Raw genomic sequence first — 25778 nt, 5'->3', positions numbered from 1 at the left:
GCTAGTAGTCAAGGAAATGGAAACAATGAGAGAGCATGATATTTCATTTTAGCCTGATTGGGACTTAAAAAAAAAAATGACATTGTTGACATACAGGGTTACAGTAGTTTCAGGTGTATGACCTAGTGATTTGACAACTCTACATTATGCTATGCTCACAAGTGCAGCTACCATTTGTCCCTATACAACACTATTGCAACATCATTAACTATATTCCCTATGTGGTTTCTTTTATCTCTGTGACTTTTTCATTCCATAACTGGAAGCATATACCTCCCACTCCCCTTCATCCATTTTGCCCATTCCCCCATCCTCCCCCGCTCTGGCAACCACCAATTTGTTCTCTGTATTATTGGTCTGTTTCTAATTTCTGTTTATTTTGTTTTTTAGATTTCATGTATAAGTGATACCCTATGATATTTGTCTTTCTCTGACTTAGTTCACTTAGCATAATACCCTCTAGGTCCATCCCTATTCTTGCAAATGGCAAGATCTCATTTTTTTTTTATAGATAAGTAATATTCCATCGTACATGTATATATACCACACCTTCTTTATTCATTCATCTGTTGATGGATAGGAGTTGCTTCCATATCTTGGCTGTTGTAAATAATGCTACAATAAACATAGGGGTGCATATGTCTCTTCGAATTAGTGTTTCCCTTTCCTCTGGGTAAATACCCAGTAGTGGAATTACTGGGTTGTATGGTATTTCTATTTTTAATTTTTGAAGAATCTCTGTACTGTTTATCACCATGGTTGCACCAATTTATATTCCCACCAACAGTGTGTGAGGGTTCCTATTTCTCCCCTCCTCACCAACGCTTGTTATTTTTTGAGTCTGGCCATTCTGAAGGTATAAGGTGATATCTCATCGTGGTTTTGATTTGCATCTTCCTGATTAGTTGTGTTGAGCATCTTTTCATGTTTTGGCCATTTGTATATATTCTTTGGAAAAATGTCTATTCAGGTCCTCTGTTTAAATCATATTATTATTATTTGGTGTTGAGTTGTATAAGTTATTTATGTATTTTCAATATTAATCCCTTATTGAATATAACATTTGCAAATATCTTTACCCATTCAGTAGGTCACCTTGTTGTTTTGTTGATGATTTCGTCTCTTTTTTTTTTTAAAGATATTATTTATTTATTTGAGACAGAGAGAATGAGAGAGAGAGAGCACATGACAGGGGGGAGGGTCAGAGGGAGAAGCAGGCTCCCTGCTGAGCAGGGAGCCGGATGCGGGACTCGATCCCGGGACTCCAGGATCATGACCTGAGCCGAAAGCAGTCGCTTAACCAACTGAGCCACCCAGGCGCCCCGATAATTTCGTCTCTTTGCAAAAGCTTTTTATTTTGGGATAGTCTCAATAGTTTAATTTTGTTTTTGTTTCCCTTGCCTCGGGAGACCTATCTAGAAAAATGTTTCTAAGGCCAATGCAAGGAAATTACTGCCTATTTTTTAGGAGTTTCATGGTTTCAGGTTTCACATCTAGGTCTTTAATCTCTTTTGAGTTTTATTTTGTGTGTGGTGTAAAATGAACTCAAGTTTCCTTCTTTCCTTCCTGTCCAGTTTTCCCGAATACCATATACTGAAGGGACTGTCTTTTGCCCATTGTATCTTCTTGCCTCCTTTGTTATGATTAATTGGTCATTTAAGTGTGGGTTTATTTCTGGGCTCTCTATTCTGTTTCATTGATCTACATATCTGTTTTTGTGCCAGTACCATATTATTTTGATTACTACAGCTTTGTAGTATATCTTGAAACCTGGAATTGTGATACCTCCAACTTTGTTCTTCTTTCTCAAGATTGCTTGGGCTATTTGGGGTCTTTTGTGGTTCCATACAAATTTTAGGATTATTTGTTCTAGTTCTGTGGAAGATGCTGTCAGTATTTTGATAGAGATTGCATGCAATCTGTAGATTGCTTTGAGTAGTATGGACATTTTATCAATATTAATTTTTCCAACCCATGATTATTGAATATCTATTTGTATCATCTTCAGTTTCTTTTATCAATGTTTTCTGGCTTTCAGAACGTAGGTCTTTTCACTTCCTTGGTTTATTTTTAGGTATTTTATTCTTTGTGGTGAAATTATAAATGGAATTATTTTCTTAATTTCTCTATTTTGTGTATAGAAACATAACTGATTTCTGTATATTTTGTATCCTGCAACTTCACTGAATTCATTTATTATTTCTAATAGTTTTTTGGTGGAGTCTTTAGTGTTTTCTATGGGATTGGGACTTTTCAAAACTCAAATTGTGACCCAAAAGCTGTGGGATTTGCCTTCGGTGTTGCCGAGGTTTGGGAGAAGGGCAAAGGCCATTTTACTTGTTTGAAAACAGCAATACACAAGAAAGGAAACAATTTTCTGGTGTATCTACTAAATTCAGCCCATTTTTCTCTTTTCCTCTCTCGCTTCCCTGTCCCCAGCATGTTTGTAAGGTCATATGATCAAGGAGAAAAATATGGCAGGGCACACATCAGATTGTTAAATTGAGCTGCCTTGGCAGGGAGATGCTATGGAGTAAGGTAGAGAGGGAAAAGGGAAGTCATCTGAAAAAACAAAAAACAAACCCCTGAAATATTAGAAAGCATGACTGCATTTAAACATTTTGTATGTATCTCCTTTCTTTTGAGACTAATTGACGCTGATGAGAACTGTACATTGAAGTATGTGTTGGCTTTTCTTTGAAATATGTTCAGAGTTTCATGACAGAAATCACTAGATACTCAGAAGAAGCAAATCTAGAATATAGACCGGTCATGTCCCTATTTGTGTTTGCAGGACATAAATTAGAGTTGTAAAATAAAAACTGAAGTTAGTAATTTGACTATGAATATCTACATATATATACATATATATGGAATAATTTGGGTGATACATTTAAACATTTTTTTCATCTAGATTCAGTTGTAATGAACAATATGGAATGGATTTTTTTTGTCCAGCATTTGTGGCTAGCTGCATGTTTTGAAGGATTCATACACTGTTTAAAGGGTTCCCTGCTTAGTTATATTTCAGCAAACAACTATTTCAGAAAATGTTCTAACTCCAAGCTACACTGGCAGTAACTTATCTAATTTGTGTATCCCTTTCAGAGTTTGTGAATGTGTGCATCTTAATTTAGGGGAATTGAGGGAATCTTAATTTCTTAAGTGTGAGCTCCTACCTTGTTTTTTCGGTTTGGTCTTTTATTGGTAGGCACAGGGAGAAGGGACAGGGAGAGGCCTGCCCCCTGACTGAGGGGGCAAGAAGGGCTCTGTTCCAGAGTGTCTTACTATCCTCTGCTGGTGCTCTCTTTTGACTGGAAACTAAGAGGTCATTTGTCCATAATGATTAATGTGGTGGCCTCAGCAGAGTTTTTTTTTTTTTTTTAAGATTTTTATTTATTTATTTATTTGACGGAGAGAGAGCACAAGCTGGCAGAGTGAGAAGCAGGCTCTCCGCTGAGCAGGGAGCCCGATGCAGGACTCGATCCCAGGACCCTGGGATCATGACCTGAGCTGACGGCAGATGCTTAACTGACTGAGCCACCCAGGCGCCCCTCAGCAGACTTTTAAAGTTAAGGTTTGCATCTTTCGAAATTTCTCAATTGGAATTGTTTTTAAAGGCTCAGGAACAGGCAATAGAGTAGTAAAAGTGTTTGGATATTCACTGAAATAATTTTTTTTAAACCCATGTATGAACAGCAAATGATGCAAATTAAAAAAGTACACATGAGTAGAATGAAAATGATTTCCATGTTTATGTTTGTCAGCAACATAGTTATTTACAAATAACCCATATGAAAATGTAAAAAAGCATATTACATCTTCACATGCCATCTGTATTAACTGAATAAAGCTTAGTGACATTATTTTCAAATCTGTAGTTAATTGTACATAGACATTTTGTGCGTTAAAAAAGAAATGTACATAATTTAAAATAAATTACATTACACAATTTACAAAGTAATATTAACAAAAACTTCTTAGACAGCTGCCTCCTTAAATCAAATAAATATTCAGGTAATTAACAAAAAACACATTTAGGGGATTATAATTTATATAAAGACATATTGCAAATTTAATAAAGTTATATTTTACAATGACCGATACTGATCTCTTCAAATCTCTGTGCTACAAATAGGCAGGAAAAGTACCAGAAAGGGGATCTTAATGTTTACTTTTTAAAAATAAACATAGATTGCAAAAAATAGTTGTGAAAATTTCATCGAGGGTTCAAAGTAGATGATCTAGAAACTATTGCTTTAAAAAAAAAGTCTACAAAACACAATAAGACTGACAGTTATATTCTAACTAGACTAGAGATTTTGATCGCTGAAAACATGACTGCCACGAACTAAAAGTCTTCATATACTGCCCGTTTTAGGATCTGGCTTGGTAGAAGCATGAAAACCTAAAGCTACAAAGTTAATTCTATCCACTTAGCATTTGTTTTACTCATTTAATAACGTAGACGTAACCATTTTCAGTTTTTCTGCTGATACAGAATTACTGTAATCACACTGCAAAACATCCTTTTTATAGAGTCCTGTTTGCTAGGCCCCCACTCCAGTTTCAGACCCCGAAATCCTCTTCTGCTGTCCGGCCACCTGAAGAGAGGACCAGGTGGGACGGGCAGGTGTGTTTTGTTCTCACATCTAAACTAGACCCAGGAAAACTCACTTTCTGACAAGATGCTTCACAGATTCTTTCCTATACTGCTCTCCTTTCAACACCCTCAGTCTTAGTGGGGAAAATATAACACGAAACACATTTGAATTTGGTAATATTTTTACAAATAGGTCTCAGATCATTTTGGAGGCATGATTCTTGAAAATCTATTCAAACTCCAAATAAGCTCAGGAATGGGCTCTCCTTTCTGTAAGATACAGGCTTGCCTTACTGTCTTGTAGGGTGGGTCATGAACACAGAGGCAAGGTAGAGGTAGGAGCATACTCGTTGTACTAAATAGAGTATAAAAATGGACATATTTACAGAAAGCCTTTTTTTTTTGAGGGGGCATATCTTCTACATCTTTCCTTATCTTTTTACTCCTGTCTTTGACCAGTACATTTTGTTTAAATCAAGATGTTCACATGCTTAGTGACACTTTGACCCTAATAGGTAGGGCATAGAGACCTTCACCTTCATTTTTTTCCCCCTTATTTAAAAATTTGAGCATGTTTAGTAGAAGGTAGTTCTGAGAAAAGTAGATAAGATTAGTTGTAAGCAGAGTAGAGAGAGACCAGAAAAAATCATTATAAGGAGCAAAGGTATAGGGATTTTGGAGGAGGTCAAACAAACAAACAAACAAACTGAGAGGTGTTAATCCCTGTAAGAAGTTCTGGGTAAGTGACTTTATCTTGAAATGCCCAGGAACTTAACAGGGCTCTGGTTCAGCCAAATGAACATTGCTACCTCCCTGAGGGTGGAGGAGGATTACAGCAAAAGCTTAACAGTATGGCCTGAGATGTGGACTTTCCATCAGGAAAAATACCACACTGGAAACAAACCGAGAGTCAAGGGTGATTTAAGCACTGTCTTCTCTCATGAAACCTTTTCCCTTCTTTTCAGTGTCTTAGATACATAGGTATACAAAAGTCATGACTAACTGTATTACAGTGCCTAGCAGAGTGTCTTACATGTGATGATTCAAGAAATATTTGTCTTGTTATGAGTAATTTGTGCTTTGTTACAAGTAATTAAGAACATGCTTTTATGCACTCCTTTTCAAATTGGCTTTAAGCTACATGGTAGTGTCCTCAAAAAGGCTTTCAAGTAAGAATTACAGTCGGTATCTTAGATTAGGTACTAATAAGCAAATCAACCCCTTTCAAAAGAGCGGTTGTGCCAGTTCTATGTGGTTTGTACTGAAATAGTCCAACAAAATTGTACATGATACTGTGTCATTATTTTTCTTTTCTTTTTTTTAAACCAAGCAGACCTTCAGATTTATAGAGCAGTAGTTCTAAATCTTTTGGGGCTCATGGGCCATTTTGGTAAGGCAGAAGGGTCAACAGACTAGTTACTACTATATTCCCCTCCTGAATTGTCAGAATGAACAGGAGAAATAAGGTTTTGATGAAATTCCAGTAACATACTTAACTCATTATTGACTCATGCCAGGAACAAAAATAAGGCTATTATCATGTTCTAAACATGAATATAGTAACCTTCATTTGTCCAAAATAGCCAGTTGGCTACGTGCCCTTCCACCTTTCTAACAAGAGGGCACCCAGTATTAATCCTAATGGTGAACTTCCAATATGTTCCCTAGTTTTAGGTCCCATTGAACCTAGTCTCCTCCGTATATGTAGTGTTGCAAAATATAATTCATTTATGAATAAAATCGTGTATTTTCGTAAAATTTTATAGTTTTGATCAATTAATTCTTAGAGTATGGATTGGATGATACTGATAGGCCTTCTGAATTAAGGACATTTTACAGTATCCTAAGTATAGCTTTTATAGCAACAACATATTATTCAGTAATTTCAAAGTTATTAGGTGTTGCATACATTTTCTAAGGCCGTTAGCTAAATTCTTCAAGTAACTGCAATAGATTCTTTCTCAACCATTTTGGACAAATGGAGTTCATTTTATTCGAAGAGATCAACTTGAGGAATACCTGGAAGACCCCTGAGTACCTAGACTAGCAATCACAGTTTCAGAGCAATGGTATTATTTTTGTTTTCCTCTTCAGTAAGACCGATGCAATGGAATTTGTTTTTATGCTTTGCCTTGTTTAAATCGTTGGTTTAAAGTAAAATTCTCCTCTTTGTGACCACCTGTTTGCTTTGAAATGATTGCTTTGCCTAATACAGTAAATGTTGAGTAAGGAATTAGTGGTTTCCACATTTAATTCATACTGAGATAGGTAGAAATCTGTTCAGTTTGGGGGCGAGGACATCCTAATCTGATGTCTTTTGTAATCTTTGCAAATACTCTAATGAACAGCAGGGAGAGTTCAAACTCTACTTGAAGGTGAAACACCTTCTAGTCTAAACAAGTGTATAGCAACACAGCTATGTTTAAGATAAAATAGCTTATTACATTATTTTTAAAAGACCTGAAAACCTAATGTCCTCCCCTCTACCAAAGGTTGTTGCAATAAATGTTGCCTGAAAAATGGAATCGCTTTTTAATGGCACCTTTTGATTTTTTTTTTCTTTTTTCTTTTCATACAAAAGAAGTCTGCCACATTAGATAGTATTTCACTGTGCCATTCCCAGGGCTACATGTGTGAAAAACAGAACTACTTCCAAAACAGTGATAAACTTTAATGACCGTTTTTCACCTCTGAAGTTAAACACTGATGGCATTCTAAGGGTAAATGAATGAAAGCAAAAGATGACACAACAGAGAGGTAAGCACTGAAAAAGCTTCTAGACCAGTGGTTCGCAAACCACAGCCTGCAGATGTGGCCTGCTGATTGTTGTCACAAAGGTTCATTGGAAAACAGCCACGCTCATTCTTCTATGGCCTGTGTCTCGTCTACACCTGCATCCTCATGATGACAGAACGGAGCAGGTGTGACCAGGCCTGGCGGAAAATACCTACTATCCGGCCCTTTACGGAAAACGTTTGCCACCCTTGGTCTAGATATTTAATGAAGCCCTGGGGCAAACTATTCTTTTTTGAACATTTTAGTTTTTGAAATCCTACAAAGCCTGCTTCAAATTTTACCAGTCAGCAAGACAAAACTATGGATGCATTTGATGCAAAACTAGGAAAAACAAATCGGGGAAAAAAAAATCACAAGATTTTGAGTTCTTTTAGTTACAAAAATTATCAAGACGTTATTTTCTCCATCTGCTCAAAATTAAAAAGACAACCGGCTCCTTTTTTTCTTTTCCTTTTCTTTTTTTAACAAAGGTAACAAATATAAAAATCTAATCTAGTCGTAAACCGCCTTCAAAGTACAATTAAAAACCAACTAGAGGGATCCATCTTTTGAAGGATTAATGAGTTCGGGATTTGAGCATTTAAATCACCACCATGTTGTCGATTTCACAATGGCTGCAGCAATGAGGAAGAGTGTAGACAGCAGATGTAATAGCTAACTCCATCCTGTCGCCATCCAAACTGAACTTTATTCTCTTCCGGATGTAAGAACTTGCAAATGGCTCCATGACCGTCTTAGCACAGATGTCTTCATCCCATATGAAAAGAGGCAGTTTCTATGGCAATACTGGTTAAGTGCCTATCATGCTGCACTAATATAGTGCAAAATGTGCCTTCCATATAGCAAAAGAGATGCAGGCTACCAGTTTGAAAATTAGGGAAAGTAGAAACGTATTAACACAAGTAAATTAGTTTTCCTGACAATAACCACTATAAAATACTGAATTTGAGGACTTTTTTTTTTTTTTTCTAAGATACTAGTACATGTCCAGCATTCGTACTTTGGAGAAAGACACGAATTAAGTCTTATAAAAGAGTCTTTGCCTCTGAAATGCAGGTTAATGAGAGCTACCATCAACCACCAAGATGCTGAATTTATTCAATGGGTTTCCTGCTCAGCTTAGAGCTTATCTCTTATTCACCATTAAAACTGCTTATTAACAAGTACATAGTCTGACATAGTAATGTGTGTCATTCCATTGAGTATACATGTTGTTATGCTTGACTATAGTATTGTAGAGATCTTGGTATAAACTCCTCATGCTATAATGTTACTATGGGTTAACACTGCCCAGAGGCTTGCATCAGGCGTCCTAACTGACCAATTCCACAACTGTATTTTAGAGATGAAAGTGAATGGTCAGTTGGTGATTTCAGAAAAGATCACAAAAAACTCTCAGAATGCAGCCTATATTCAACTAAATCTAGAATTCTCAGGGCTGATTTTTTTTTTTTTAATTTTATGTAAGTGGTACTGTCTTGATATCTCCAATGGCACTGATTTTCACTCTATGATGCTCTTTTAAAAAGTTATAATGCATTTGAATTCACACAGTATGAAGAGCTTTGTGGCTGCTGGCTGTCTACTGCAAAGTCAGAAAGCTGAAACTGGTTGTTGCCCGGGTAAGTTCTATTTTACATGTCTGCATCTCCATCGTAGGCTAAGGTTAAAGGTTTCAGTCGGTTGTTTTGCCTTCTTTGGGGTTTCTTTGGCTTTTTGCTGTAAATAATAAAAAAAATAATAATTGGAGAAGGAAAATCCATCTTTAATCATAAATTTTACTGTCTTAAATGAAAAAATTCAAAATATATTGATAAAGTTGCCTAACTGCCTAATGACCTAATTTCAACCTCAAGTTTGATATTCTGATATCTTTGATTTTCTTATTTAATGCTCTGAATAACCTTGAAATAGAACCCCTCAAATATTTTATTATCCTGTAAGAGAATTATCAAATGAAATTTCTCACTAACAATGGAAATAATACTATAGTATAATCCTTTAGTATTTGACCAGAAATCTTTATAAATACACAATTTATAATACATGTTTAAAAAGATAGTTGAATAAAATTAGGTATCACCATAATATCTTTCTCCAGTCGTAATTCAGTATCAAACTCTGTAGTTCACGATAAGCAAACAAAGCAATATTATCTTGTATAACCAAGGGGAACATACTTGAGATGACCTGGAGCAGCTCTGGCTCATCTTCAGATATTAAATGGCTGATTTGGTAGTTTTTAGAATATCTATGACTAAAGCTATTTTTGTTTCTAATTTCAGATGAACACTAAATAAATGTAGAATACTTATTTGATACAAATTGCTGTTTCTGTATTATAGTCAACTGACAGTGTTTTTGCTGAAATTGATCTGTATCCCCTTATATTTTGAAATATTTAATCACTCACCAAGCTAGATAAATCATGGAGGCAATAAAGATGAGTAACACAAATGCCCCAGCTGCTACACCGTAAACCCAGGTCTTTAGTCTCCCATCTAAGAAGAATGGATATTAGTTATTAATTTACATTAGTCTGGTGTGTGTGTGTGTATATATATATATAAATATATATATGACAGTCTTTAACTATGACCAATGACCAGTGACATATGACCAAATCCTTTCAAAACAAAGTGAATTATTGCTTAGGCACAGTTAATGATTAATGCAAAGCTGCTATTATGAGTTAGATGCTGCTTCATTAAAGATAAATTATCAGTGAGAACTAAATGGAAAAATAATTTTTTCAATTCAAATTGCGTTCAGATTTCAGGTTCATATGCCTAAATTTTTGCAGCTGCTTATGTAAATTTTACTTCAAATCCAATATATGCATAATGCTAAATAAACATTTTCTTATTTTTATTCTGAGAATGGCAATTATAAGGAAAGAAGAAAAGTAATGCAATTTCAATAAAGTCCTACAGCTTAGGGTTAATGCAGACAGGTATTTGAACATAAATTTTGTCATTTTAACTTTTTTTTATGATGAATTGAAAGTGAATATGCTTAACATTTTTGGGGGGAATTAATCTTTTATCTAATTTACACTTACACTGTACTTTAAAGCTTAATCGACAATATCCTTTGTAAAAATAGCCAAGTTTGATTATAACATATAAAGAACTTTCTAACTATAAATAACATTTTTCTAACTTTTTATTATATGGAATTAGGCAGGATAGAAACTTTTCTAATTTGGTTTTCTGGTCTCATTTCCTTTGAGCTTCTTAGTTTTCTGTTCACAATAAACTTCAACTAGATGATAGTATTAATAAATTTGCCTAACTTGATCATTACATCAACACGTATTTTCTGTTGCATACATACAATTAAACATATTAGTGCTAAAATTATAGATTGGGCAAATTGGCTCCATAGACACTCTGGTTTATTCAATATTTGGAAGGCATCAAAAACAAATCAGTACTGTGAAAGTTTTTCTACTTAGAGCTAGATCAACTTAGGGGTCCATTTATTGGAACTAAACTGTTAATATTCTAAATATACTTCTTTTCAATTCTAAAGATTTTAAAAATTAGAGACTGGGTTTAAAATCAACCCCTGTTGGGTTCATCCGCCCTGAGAGTTCTTCAACAAATATTCTTGGAGCTTTTCAAAAACCAAGAACAGAGTCTAAATACACTTTTTAAGAACATAAACCTTTTTAATATATTAAAATATTCATTTTAGGGAAGGTATATATATAAAATGACAATGTTCTCTTTTTAAAAACCACTTTTGATGTGAGAAGTTCTGCTTGGATTCTTAGTCAAGGTCAAGATTGCTAATGGCCATTTGCAGGTCCACTATCTTAAACACCGAGAGAAGAGTTTCCCAGGTTTGCACGGACAAGTCAGCTTTGCAAAATAAATTGTATTTTCAGCTAACAACCTTATGAAGGCAGGGATAATGTGGTTAAATCTCAATATTTGGGTTAAGTCATCTAAATACTGAAAATACTTAAAATCCTAATAGTGATTCTCCAGTAAGGGAAAGTGTTTTGACTTAAAGCATTAGAAATAGAAATGTGCTATGCAGACTCCTTCTTTTCTCATATTTCTAACAACTGTAAAGTAGACTATGTCTGGCTTTGCCTAGAGATTTCCTTTGGTCGTTAACTAGTAACCCCTTTGGTGTGAGAAAAACCACCATGATCTTAGCTACCTTAAAGCCCTTGCAGCACAATTTTAAACACCAGCTTTAGTTCCAGAAATAAGCATACAGTTTATTGCATCTGGGGAGAGAACATGTGTGGGGTAGGGACAGCATTGTATTAGGCCTTCAAGCTTTTGCCTCTGTTGGCTTCAAGTCCATTACTAGACACATTAAGGATGTCTGTTTAATATGACAAGGGTCTGGTCAGTCTCCAAATTTAAATCATCCCATCTAGACAGGAAGGCTCCATACTTGCCCTTCTGTATCTGGTGCTAGTACAGATTCTTATTATTTGAGTTTATCAAATCTAGGGGCTGATAGAAATTGGGCTGGCTACCGAGTACCACCAGCACAGCACTGCATTACTGATGTTCCTATTTTAGGTTTAAATTATTACCAGTCTATGGTCAAACGAAAAATTCTTGAATGTCTTTAGAGTTTTGTTTCAGTTCTGAATGACCACATACTTTTTTCCTAATTAATATTTCATGGTTAGATTTCTTTGTTCAATGTAAGCATAATTATACTTGTAAATTTAGGTCTGAGATCAAAATAACTAATATCCTAATTTTTTTCTAAGAGGAAATTAATTTCATTTCTCTGAACTTTGAGCATGAGTGCTTTTTTCATAATAGTAAAAACATGCTATGTGGCAATATCAGAATAAATAAGTACAGATGACTCATGTGAAAATGCTTGCTCATTTTTTTTAACCCTTTGACATTGCTTAAATGTATAACTAAAGGATTCTACATCAACACTGTCTAGTCACTTCACCTGGCCCAAATGGCTGTAGAAACCAGGTCCTTCCCCGTCCTGTTGGGTTACTGGAGGATTGGGTTGGATGTACTGCCCGACTGGTTTTCACATCTCCTCTTTTGTCCTCCACAGTGGGTATCACCACCACGGGGATAAGTGTGCACTGCTCAAGAGTACCGTTAGAAGACATGACTTCAGTGTACCCTTCTTCACAACTGCATGTCCTCATCTGCAGGAGAACAAGAGGATTTCTACTATACATAGAAGGTGATGAGAGCATAAAAGATCTGACGTGAAGAGAAGGCTTTAAGGAAGTACTGTTTTCGGAATTTACTACATGTAATTTGTCTTAGCTACATAAAAAAACACACTTTTTGTACTGTTCACAAATTATTTTAACAGTAGAAATAAGTGCATTCAGAATTGTTTATATCGATAAAAGGAGAGGTCTAGAAATCTTTAGGCCACAAGACATGCTTTTTCTGCAGGGGGGGAAGGGGGGAGGGAGTCGACTTTTTAAGAGGTGGTGGGTGACAAATAATGCAGCTGGCTTGTCTTTCCTAATGAAGTCACACATACCTCACTACAGTACGAGTGGGGTTGACTACACGGTGGGTTACAAGACCTGTCAGCATCAGGCTGGCGCACCACCAAGCAGCCCCCTGCAGAACAGAAAATCATATATTGACAAGTAGCATCTCTTGCAATGATAGAAATACCGTGTTGGATAGACTTGTCTTTGAATCCTGAACTACTCCGGGAACCCCCATGGATTTTTCTGAGGGCGACTGATTGCGAAATACTTGGTTAACCTTGACCACTTCATACCAGAACTTGAGGCCCCTCTTATTCAGAGGAGATAGCACAGTGCTTGGCACTCAGCAGCTGCTCCACAAGCAGTGTTTGTATAGCTGCCACTTTGAAAACACTAACTGCACACAGGCCATTTCTGTCATGGTCCCCAGCCCCCCCTATTGGCCCAGTCCAACATTAAAAAGCAGATTGAATTTTCCTTTGAAGCTAAATTTTTTTCTTGGCCAAAGAAACAGTTCTTATGTCTCTTGAGATGTTTCTTTAATTTATGTGACTACCACATAAATGTACTTTTTAAAAAATAATGCATACATAGTTCTTGGAGAAAATCCCTATTCCTGCCAATTCAGGATTTTTGTAGCTGCTAAGTGATGTATTTGCATTATTGTTTAACTTGACATTGCAGCTCTCTGGTTTTTCTTCCTTCTCTTCTTTTCAGGTCTAGTACCAAGTGTACCTAAGTTGTTACAAGTGAGGTTTTAAGATGAGAATAGATGTCCTAGAGAAACAATACCGGTGATGTGCAGGGAACTTAGAGTTTCAAACCATACTTGCTCAGTTGAATAGGATTTTAGGAAAGCAAAGTTTTTCCTTTATTTATGGAATTGATGATCCTCTGGAATTTAATCAAAGATCCTCTTGTTAATTCTTTGCCTTATTTCTCAATAATATAAACTGTTCATCAAAAAATTATGATGGGAAAGCAGTTAGTCATTGCAAGCCAATTGCAGTTAAAAGGCCATATTGAGGTTATTATCATGAAACACATGATGAAAAAGAAAAACATCTTGATTTCTAATAAGGACAACTTCATAAAATTAAAGCAATCGATCAAGATAGGTAATATACTTTACATGCTTGTCTATTTCTCATAAAGAATCTCGTCTCTCCTAAAAGATAGAAGAAGAATGCATATAGAGTTTATCACAAATCATTTACACATTGGCCTTTTTGGTATCAGAGAAAGTATTAGAAAGAAAGAAATACATTGGGTACTTTAATGGATTAAAAAGAAGGTGAACACATGATTTCTACAGGTAAGCCTTTTAAAATTCGACTTACCTTTGCATTGGGGAATACCCCTAATTTTAGTGGGAGAAGAGATTTAGAAGAAATGGCAGACAAATATTACTGGCATCCATATTTGGGGAGGAAAAAGAAATCTGAAAATAACAGGACCCTCTGGGGAAACTGCAACGTTCCCTCTGAAGAGTTTCAAGAAGAATGTAGAACTTCATTTTCAACACTTGAGTTGAATGGACCATCTCTATAAGTGCCTTCAAATTCAGAAAATGTATGCTTCCCTTCATAAGGCTCTTTCTCCCCTTAGGCCTCTTACAGTGGTGTGGTTGGAATAGATTCCCCACCCCCCCACCCCCCCACCCCAGTAGATAATACTGTGAGAGAGCAAAGGGTTTCCTGGTAGGTGTCTCTTCTTTGTTATATATGTGTCCACTGGGAGTTGCTATTATCAATGGTTTCTTGATACAGATTTCTCATGTATAATATCTTACCTTCACAAGAATATAATTTGATATCCTGTTCCAGCTTTCATAGGGAGGAAATAAGTAATTAGGTTTAAATAAATCCAGGTAATCTAAAATTTAATATAAAAATTGATGCTTTCCAAAAAGCATATTGATCTCTGTTCCTGTTATCTTACTGTATATATTACAGCTAAATTTATAAATGGACATTACTAATAGGCACCCAAATGCACATTACTTTTTATCTCTGCCAGCGGGCAAAACAATGGCAGTAAATCAGTAGGTCCCCCGGAGTAGCTAACTCTCAAAACTCATGTTACTGATACACTATGAAGATTCCTATAGATTAGATCTATAAAAATGTTAAAGGAGAGACATTAGATCTTTGGGTCATATGTTTAAGGTTTAGGTTCTGGTTCTGACCTTGGTTTCTTTCTAGGAAATTTGCAAGGTACATATCTGGAGCCAAGTTTCTCTCCACTTCATAGGGTCCTTGAACCCTTGCATTTACTGGGGTCAGATAAGGAAACTTTCAGTAATCACAGATTAGAGAAGCTCTTTGGTATATTTGGGTCAAAGGACATTTTAGAAAAGTTTTTCATTTGGATTTCTTCTTTGAATATATAATTTTTGAGTGGGGACAGAGTGGGCAGAGTAGGTTAGCTGCCCAGATGTTCTGGGCTTGAGATTTGCCAATAGATCTTACCTATTAATTAATAAAAAACTGAATCATAGATTTCTGAATTCAAGCAAGATATTTGGATTTGTATAATTATATTTACTTGGTAATATTTTTGGTCTTAGTATATATTATTTTTAAGGTACAGAAACAGATATAGTCCACAAAATACTGATTTTTTTTTTTTAAGCATATGGTGAGTTATTCACATATAAAATTTCTAGGGAAGACAATCTGAAAATTATAATTTATTGGAATTAGGTAATATTTTAACTAGATTCTAGCAACATTGTCTAAAATGGCTGGATGAGGGAGAATTTGAGAATTTAATCGAAATAATAAAAAATAAAATAGTCACCGGTTACAGTTATACAGCCTAGGTACTGAGTCCCAACCATGTGCTGAGTACTGAAAGAGTATCTTTGTTTTCTTAATTATTTGCTTTAACCAACTGCATGTGTATTACAGGAAGACTTGCAAAAAAACAAAACAAAACAAAAAAACCAAAAAGAGAAATTGGAAGTTTACCTGTTACATTTATACCATCTGACCTTTGACACCAGACTGTTCGGGAAGAACCCTTCCAAGCACTGGCCATCCATTTATACTCATAACACTGTCCATCTGCAGGGACACAATAAACATGAACAGAAGCATTCTGCTGTCTAGAAGGACAATCATGGGGAAAGAATATTAAGAAAATATTTATAAACAATTGTCAAAGTGGTAAGTCCATCTCAAAAATGATACAAATGTTAATTTATTGTCCTGAAATTGCCATATAAATGTTATAAAATGTTATAAAATTCCTGATCTATTCCTAAATCCCATTTCTTTGCCACGGTTTTTATTCTTTTAATGATAATACAATACAGTTGAACCTTGAACAACATGGGGATTAGGGGCATGTACCCCTATGCAGTCTAAAATCTGTATATACCTTTTGACTCTCCCAAAACTTAACTACTAACATCTTACTGTTGACCAGAAGCCTTACTTGATAACACAAAATATATGTTATATACTATAGACTTATAATAAAGTAAGCTAGAAAAAATGTTACTAAGAAAACCATAAGGGGGCGCCTGGGTGGCTCAGTCATTAAGCGTCTGCCTTCGGCTCAGGTCATGATCCCAGAGTCCTGGGATCGCGCCCCGCATCGGGCTCTCTGCTCGGCGGGAAGCCTGCTTCTCCCTCTCCCACTCCCCCTGCTTGTATTCCCTCTCTCGCTGTGTCTCTGTGTCAAATAAATAAAAATCTTAAAAAAAAAAAAAAATGAGAAAATATTTTGCACTGTATTCATATTATTATTTTTTAAAGATTTTATTTGTCAGAGAGAGCATGAGCAGGGGGAGGGGCAGAGGGAGGAGGAGGCTCCCCGCTGAGCAAGGAACCCAATGCAGGACTCCATCCCAGCACCCTGGGATCATGACCTGAGCCAAAGGCAGATGCTTAACTGACTGAGCCACCCAGGCATCCCTGTACTGTATTTATTTAAAAAAAAAACTCCTGTAAGTGGACCTGGGCAATTCAAACCTCTGTTGTTCAAGGGTCAACCATATTATTAAAAATTTTAAAAAGTAGCATAGTCTATGTATCATTCTGAAATGTAAATATTATACAGATGAAATATTTCTATGTGGTTTTTTCTAAATGTAGCTATAGTACATTTATTTTAACTGCTATATAGAATTCCACTGTACTAAACTCGACAACTTTTTTTTTTGGTATTTCTTCTCTGGATGGCCTTTTAGGTTGTTTTCAAATTTTGTTGTTAGAGCAATGTCTCCGTGGTCAACCTTGTGCAAGTCTCTTCATGCTTCTTTAAGGTAAATATCTAGAAGACAAACTACTGGGTATCTCCATAGGGATGGCTGAAACTATACTAAATAACTTTTTTTTCCCTCCAAAAAGTGACAATCTGCATATCCACCAGCAGTGAATAAGGATCATCATTGCTTAAGCCTTCATGAACATTTATAATTGCCAGATTTAAAATTTTTGGTTATTTTGGTGGGTATGGAAGCTATATCGTCATTTTAAATTGTAGTTCTCTATTAATGCTATTAAAGAGTAACAAATGTTTTGGGGCATTTAGACTTCCTCTTATGAGTGTTGCTTCTTTATATCTAGTGGCCATTTTTTATCCTACTGAAATCTATGCCTTTTCTTATTGAATTGTGGGAATTATTTACTCTAGAATAGCAGTTCTCAAAGTATGGTCCAGAGAACCTGGGAGACTTTGACATCTTTCAGATTGTGTGTGTGTGTGTGTGTGTGTGTATTTCAACTACACATCTGTGTGAGTAGAGCTGGATTTTCTTCATATACATCAACTAAACTAAGATTGCAACAGATTGAGTGCAGAAACAGAATCCAGCTGTCTTCCTTTAAGGCAGATATTATAGATTTGCAAAAATGTAAAACAGGACGTGCTTGTCAAAGTTATTGGTTTTGTTTTCAAAGTTATTTTTCAGGAAGTACTGTTATTGTTACATAAAATTGGCTTGTGGTTATTCTTTATCTTTTTAATATAAATTTTTATGTATATATAACTCACAAAAGAAAATTTGGGGTCCTCAATTTTAAGAATATAAAATTGAATCAATTTTAGGGGTGCCTGGGTGGCTCAGTTGGTTAAGCATCTGCCTTTGGCTCAGGTCAAGATCCCAGGCAGGGTTCTGGGATCCAGCCCCGAATGTGACTCCCTGCTTGCTGCTCTGCCTACTTGTGCTCTGTCAAATAAATAAAATAAAAATAAAATTGGATCAATTTTATACTCTTGGAGTTTTAAAATTGTCCTAGATACTAATTGTTGTTCTAGAATACTAATCCTTGGAAATTAATTGACTTCACAAATATCTTTTCTAAGGCTTTGGCTTCTCTGTTAACCTTGTTTATGATCTATTACTATGTAGAAGATTTAATTTTTCATCTTTCTCATTTTTGTGCTTTTCATGTCCTATTTTGGAAATTCTTCTTGAGTTCATAATGATATTCTCCTATATTTTCTTTAAATGTTTTACAGTTATGCTCTTCACCTTTGGCTCTATAATTTAGTTTATTATCAGTTTTGTGTATGGTGTGAGCGACAAGATAATCTTAAAAACATTATATGGATAACAAATTATTGCAACTTTATTTACCCACCCATTACCCTACTCACTTTCACTTCTGTTATGTACGTATAAGAATTTGTTCCTGAGATTCTTTGTTTCATTAGTCTAATTGCTTTATTGTTGACCGGTCACTCTTCTTAAATTATTAATGCTGTAGAGTAAATCTTGAATAAAGCCATGTAAGTCCCTTGACCTCCTCTCCCATTTTTTTCTTCTGAGCTTTAATAATTCTGTGATCTTCTTGGTCTTCAACCTCTCCATATGAATTTTAGGATCAATTTCTCAGATCACTTAAAAATCGGTTCAAATTACATGGAATTTATATAAATTGGTATAAAATTGAGATGTAATGATATTGAGGCTTATCCATGAACATGCCTATTTTACTAATGTTTTAGTTATATGCTTAAATAAGATTTCATCATTTATTTTCTATACATATCTTACATATATTTCTGTTAAATATATTTCTATTTATAGTTTTATTTTGATTCAATTTTTTTCTAATTAAATTTTATAATTGAGTCTTAAAGATTTTTTATTTTTTATTCAAGTATAGTTGACAAAGTATTATTTCCAGACATATAACATAGTGTTTCAACAATTACAAATATTACAAAACGCTCACCATAATAAGCGTAGTTACCATCTGTCACCATACAAAGTTATTACAATCTTACTGACTACATTCCCCGTGATATACTTTTCATCCCTGTGACTTATTTACACTGTTAATTGGAAATTTGTACCTCTTGATCCCCTTCATCAATTTCACTTATCCCCCACTTTGGCAACCGCTAGTTTGTTCCCTGTACTTATGAGTCTGTTTGTTTTTGTTTTGTTCATTTTGTTTTTTAGGTTCCACATATGAGGGAAATCATATGGTATTTGTCTTTGTCTGACTTACTTAACTTATAATACCTTCTAGGTTCATCCATGTTGTCTCAAATGGCAAGATGACGACATTCTTTTGTATGGCTGAGGAACGGAATATGGTATATATGTATACATATACCACATTTTTATCCATTCATTTATTGGTGGACATTTAACTTCTATATCTTGGCTATTGTAAATAATGCTGTAATAAACATGGGGTGCATATTTTTTTGAATTAGTGTTTTTTTTTCTTTTACTTGGGTAAATACCCAGAAGTGGAATTACTGGGTCATATGGTAGTTTTAATTCTTTGAGGAACCTCCATACTGTTCACCACAGTGGCTGTACCAATTTAGGTTCCTGCCAAGAATTCACATGGGTTCCCATTCTCCACATCTTTGCCAGCACTTTGTCTTTTTGAAATTAACCATCCTGACTGGTGTGAGGAAATTCTCATTGTGGTTTTGACTTGCATTTCCCTGATGGTTAGTGATTTTGAGCATCTTTTCGTGTGTTTTTTGGCAATGTGTTACCTTCCTTGGAAAAATGTCTATACAGGTACTCTGCCCATTTTTTCATTAGACTTTGTGTGTACTGAGTTGTGTAAGTTCTTTATATATTCTGGATATTAACCCATTATTGGATATATCATTTGCAAATATCTGCTCCCATTCAATAGGTTACCTTGTTGTTGGTTTCCTTCCTGCAAAAGCTTTTTATTTTGGTGTAGTCCCGATAGTTTTATTTCTGCTTTTGTTTCTCTTACCTGAGAAGCCGTATCTAGAAAAATGTTGCTAAGGCCAATGTCAAAGAAATTACTGCCTATGTTGGTTTTTTTTTTTTTTTTTTTTAAAGATTTTATTTATTTGTCAGAGAGAGTGAGAAGAAGAGCATAAGTTGGGGGGGGGGGGGGAGTGGCAGACAGAGGGAAAAGCAGGCTTCCCGCTGAGCAAGGAGCCTGACACGGAACTTGATCCCAGGACCCTGGGATCATGACCTGAGCCGAAGGCAGACGCTTGACCAACTGAGCCACTTGGGCACCCGCCTATGTTTTCTTCTAGGAGTTTTATGGTTTCAGGTATTATATGTAGGTCTTAGTCCATTTTGAGCTTATTTTTTTGTGTGGCATAAGAAAGCAGTCCAGTTTTATCTTTCACATGTAATTGTCCAGTCTTCCCAGTACCATTTATTGAAGAGACTGTCTTTCCCCTATTGTATCTTCTTGCCTTTCTTGTGGTGGATTAATCATGTAAGTGTGGGTTTGTTTCTGGGCTCTATATTCTGTTCTACTGATCTAGGTGTATATTTTTGTGCCAATTCTATACTATTTTGATTACTATAAGTTTTGTAGTAGAGTTTGACATCTGAGATTGTGCTACTTCCAGTTTTGTTGCTCTTTCTTAAGATTGCTTTGGCTGGGGCGCCTGGGTGGCTCAGTTGGTTAAGCGACTGCCTTCGGCTCAGGTCATGATCCTGGAGTCCCGGGATCGAGTCCCGCATCGGGCTCCCTGCTCGGCAGGGAGTCTGCCTCTCCCTCTGACCCTCCTCCCTCTCATGCTCTCTGTCTATCATTCTCTCTGTCTCAAATAAATAAATAAAATCTTTAAAAAAAAAAAAAAAGATTGCTTTGGCTGTTCAGTCTTTTGTGATTCCATATAAATCTTAGGATTAATATTATTGGTACTTCAGTAGGGGTTATATTTAATCAATAGATTACTTTGGGTAATACAAATATTTTAATATTCTTCCAATCCATGAACATGATCTATCTTTTCATTTCTTATGTAGCCTTTAATTTCGCTTCTCGATGCCTTATCGTTTTCAGTGTATAGTCTTTCACTTCCTTGGTTAAATTTATTTCTAGGTATTTTATTATTCTTGGTACAAGTGTAAATGGAGTTTCTTTTTCTTCTATTTTGTTATTAGTGTATAGAAATATGTTTCTATATATCAGTTGTATCCTGCAACTTAACATAATTCATTTATTCTAATAGTTTTTTGGGGGAGGGTTTTCTGTGTATAATATCACATCATCTGTAAGCAGTGATAGTTTTAATCTTCCTTACCAACTTGGATGCTTTTCATTTCTTTTTATTGTCTGATTGCTATGTCTAGGATTTCCAGTAGTACACTGACTAAAAGTGGTGAGGGAGGATAATATCCTTCTGGCACTTCTCTTCTTAATGATGAACAATTATGAGCTTGTCTACGGAGTATAATAATGTTAGCTGTGGGTTTGTCAAAGATGGCCTTTGCTATGTTGAGACCCACCTGGTGAGTTTTTATCACGAATGGATATTTTGTCAAATTCCTTTCGGTATCTATTGAGCTTATCATGATTTTTTATCTATTTTGTTTGTTAAAATTATTAATGTGAACATCATATAGTAATGTGAATGATTATTTCTTTGTTTTCAACTATTAAGCTTCTGATTATACTTTGGCTAGAACCTTCTTTACTAGGTTGAAAAGAAGTAGCCCCAATGAGCATCCTTGCTTTGTTACTGATTGCAAGGGAATGTGTCTTATGTTTCCCCTAATATTATGATGTATGCTGTTTGTTTAGGTAGATATCATTTATCAGGTAAAGTGATTTCCTTCTAGTTCAAGTTGTGTTGGGAAGTTTTTATTGTAAATTAGAGTTGCATTCTATAAACATCTTTTTAACATATTTTAAAATCATATGCCTTTTTTTCTATTACTGTAATGACTTACATTATTTTTTCTAATATTTAGGCATCTTTGTACTTCTAAAAATATAATTAGTCACGATATTAATTATTTGGTTAGATAATCTTTAATGATTTTGACATCTATTTTCATTGGTGACTTTATTGGCTGATTTTACTGTCAGGGTTATACTTTCATAGAGCTGGAGGGATTTTCCTCATCTTTTTTTCCCACTCAACTTGATTTTTTAAGATTTCACATAAAAGGGAGTTTTTGTTTCTTTAAATTTTGGTAAAGCTCAAAGCCATTTAGGTTCTAGTTTGTTTCATGTGTAAGTAAATATTTGATAAATTTGAGTTTTTAATAGTTATAGAATCCATAGTGTAGATTCTCAATTACTCTTGGTATAAATTATTATAATCTAGATTATCTTGAAGTGTTTATATTTATTAGCAAAATATATTCAAAAATATATTTTCAAACTCTATTTGTTGTAGTATTGTTTTTTTTTTTCTCCTCCATTTTTGCCATGAGGTGGTCTATTTAGTTTTGGTCCACTATTGGTTGTTGATTATCTTTTCTAATCATTAATTTATATTTATCTGTATTAGTTACATTCTACTTTATCTTTTTAAAAAAAAATCTCGAGTTTAATGCTTAGCTCATTTTCAACGTTTCTCCCTCCTATTTAGGCATTTAAGGCTTTAAGTTCTCTCCTAAGTACTTTTGTGCTGATATGTAATGCCCTAGAAGTGTGGTTTTTAGTTTTGACTGATGTCTGTGCATGGGGAGATTTCTTTTTAATTGTTGTTGTTTATTTCTAATTTTGTCATTTTGGGTTGAACAAACCTTTCCTTGGGATTTATTTCATTTTCATTACGTACATTATAAATGGAATCATTTATCTGCTTGGTAAATTTGGGAAGATTGAACTGACAAGGCAGATAGTTCTACCTATTTCTTAAGTCATCCAGCCCATTTGGCTTTTACTTTAAGCATTCTTCCTTCACATTCTGAGCTCTCTCCTCCAACTTTTCAGTAATAATAGTAATATTTTGACTCCTATTTGCTATTAAATGTCCTACTCCCTAATTGTTTCAAAACACAAGCAGGAAGGAGAAGATTGTTTGTTGACCCTATAAATTCTTTCATTTTCAGTTAGACTGCCTCTGTGTTCCCAAACTATTTTTGATGCTCTGTGGTTCTTGGAAATGTCATGTATTGGGTGGCTCTATATGTGCATGTATGTACACACACCTGTAAACACGGATGTTCATAACACCTAGGTCAAATTCTCACCAATATTTTGATTTATCAGTTTCTAAGAATATAGTAAAACCTCTCACTTGGCTGTGGATTTTTGTTTCCTTTGATTTAAATAAAGGCTATTGTTAGATTTTGTCCTGGGTGTACACATAATGTGCTCTTAGTTAGCTCAATCTTCTGTAGCTCATAAAACAAACATTTTTTACATTTCTTATCTAATTGAGGAAGGGTGAAGATTTTTCTTCCTGTAAATTTTTTAAAATTCAGAATCCTACTCAATTCTCAGTCTTAAGCGAGATCTTAGCAAATGACTTATTGAACAGAAAATTCTATATCTTTTCTATCAACATAAAACTAAATTGAAAAGATTTCATGAATTGTAGCACTCACCATTACATGATTTCGTTTCTAACACTTGCTCTGGGCACAGATGTTGATTTTCTAGTTCCTGTATAATCACAGCTCTGGAACGGACCTGTATTCCACCAAAGCCTAGGTCTTCACCGTTCACACAGGTTAGCTGACAAAGACTCCATGAAGACCAGTCCTTCAGATAACAGTCACCTGCAAAACACAGGTGTGTAGTTTGTACATACCCATAAGCAGTAGCCAGCCATATAGTAATTTTATTTCTTAACCTCACTGGGAAAGGTAGGACTAGCATACCAAAAAAAACATATTTATAAGATAAGTATTTAATATTTGCAAGTTTATATGTAGTTTATAAGTGTGTATGAATGTTATTTTTGGAGTGGATGTTATTGGGTATTGACTATGGCTGGAAGGAGCTTGTTCCTTGTAATTTACCTCCTCTTAAAAGACAAAATAGTTGATTAAAACCTACCACCAGTCTTGTCATTATTATAAAAGGATTTATTAAGTTCTTGGTAGTATCAATGAAAATCTAAATATACATAAAATTTATCTTGTAGCTATACATAATTGCAAAAGAACTTGAACTCCAAGACTGAGAAAACTGGCATTTATACTTTTTTTTTTTTCCTTCTATTTCTAGCCAGGGGTGTGGAGGTGAGACAGCCAACTGAGCAACTGGAGTAGGGGTAATAATGCTTGTAATTTTATCTGATCTACGGCTTCAATCAACTTTTTTTTTCAATTACTTATTGAATAATATACATGAAAAATTACAAATGTTGGAATTTTCACAATCTGATTATATAACCATGCAACCAATATTCAAATAAAGCAACAGGGCAGTCTCAGAATTTCAGAAACTGTTCTTGTGTTATATATGGAATTATACCATACATATCTTTAAAAAATATTTCACTCAATTATGTTTGCAAGATCCACATGTATTTATGTAGTTCCACTTTGATCATTCTTACTGCTGTACATTATTCCACTATATGAAGGTATCACAATTTAGATATCCATTCTAGTGATGGGCATGTGGAGAGTTGTAAATTTTTTCTATTATGAATACTGTTGTTGTGAACATTTTAGTATGAGTCTTTGAACTTATGTGCATTTCTGTTGGGTGAATACCTAGGACCCTGGTGTATAATGTGCTCAACATCTTCAACCATTATGAGAATAGGGAAGAATTAATGAAATATCTTTCCCATATGCTCATCCATTCTTCAGGACTGACTGGTGATACTGTTCAGAGGATACAATAAATTATGATAGACACAAATCCATATGGATTCTTATTTTAATTATTCTAGCCATACCACATGCATAATTCATATTGCCTTACATTATGCTGAAGATGTCTAATAGCACAAAGTTGCCTGGAGATCTGATTAATGAAAACATGTCTTATGCTATAATTAAGAAATCTTCGTCAAACATGAATTATTGACTAATAGATGTATAATAGTAAAGTGGAATGATTTTTGTAGACCTTTATTATAGTATGTTGTTAATATTCAATGTCATTCTGAAGTTCAGAAAATTCTAGTGAATTTTACAAGTGTTAAAGAAAAACTAGGAAGCATGTTTAAATACTTTTGGGTTACTTAGTTTTTAATTATGCAGGAGAAACTATTAGAATTTTAAACAGTCCTCTTAAGATAAAGGTAATATAACTGTACCTCAGCAATTGCAGACTACATGGAAATATACCTTTTGTACTAGTAGGCTCTATTTCTGTGCTTATAGCACTTGACATAGTGTATTTCACAACAGAGCTTAATCTTTTAATAGTTGTCCGTGAATTATATAATCCTCACCTCCAAAGAATCCAGGTCAGGCTTCAAAGATTTAATAGCAGCAAATGAGAGTACGGCATTAGCTTGTACTAAACATACTTTTATATTTTGACCATCCAACCATTGTAATAATAAACTATACTATGCCTGCAAAAGATAGGACAAGTGTATGAAATGCACATCCCTACTTTAGTATTTTGCTCTTTAAAGCTTAGTAGCTCCTATATTGCTAACTTTTAAAACCTATTACTGGAGAAAACGGGCAAGAGAGGAACAGAGATGCATAGATTGTAATTTATAAAAGAAGAGCAGCCTCCTCCTGGATTTATAATTACTTTAATTAGAATGGTGTGTTTGCCCTGTTTG

General features: G+C 34.8%; 1 protein-coding gene across 6 annotated transcripts in view; it reads right to left on the bottom strand.

Moving 5' to 3' along the window:
- Window positions 1-3731: 3731 nt before the first annotated feature.
- The window catches only part of THSD7A (thrombospondin type 1 domain containing 7A), a 448580-nt gene continuing 426533 nt past the window's right edge, over window positions 3732-25778 (bottom strand). For 4 of the 6 annotated variants that reach the window (XM_064575202.1, XM_064575203.1, XM_064575205.1 and 1 more), the window contains 6 exons: window positions 23626-23799; window positions 15830-15925; window positions 12902-12984; window positions 12341-12551; window positions 9813-9900; window positions 3732-9118 (listed from right to left, as the gene is read on the bottom strand). In XM_064575202.1, coding sequence (XP_064431272.1) covers window positions 9034-9118; window positions 9813-9900; window positions 12341-12551; window positions 12902-12984; window positions 15830-15925; window positions 23626-23799 — 737 coding nt within the window. In that variant the 3' untranslated portion in view covers window positions 3732-9033. The remainder of the gene's footprint in view (window positions 9119-9812; window positions 9901-12340; window positions 12552-12901; window positions 12985-15829; window positions 15926-23625; window positions 23800-25778) is intronic. The other 2 variants (XM_064575204.1, XM_064575207.1) reach the window with 2 other exon arrangements.

The sequence above is a fragment of the Mirounga angustirostris genome, unplaced genomic scaffold (genome assembly GCF_029215605.1).
Source record: "Mirounga angustirostris isolate CCGP_5_RB_7025 unplaced genomic scaffold, mMirAng1.0.hap1 SCAF_12, whole genome shotgun sequence".
Lineage (NCBI taxonomy): Eukaryota > Metazoa > Chordata > Mammalia > Carnivora > Phocidae > Mirounga > Mirounga angustirostris.
The sequence above is the reverse complement of the archived record's forward strand: the minus strand, read 5'-3'. Positions and strand labels throughout refer to the sequence as shown.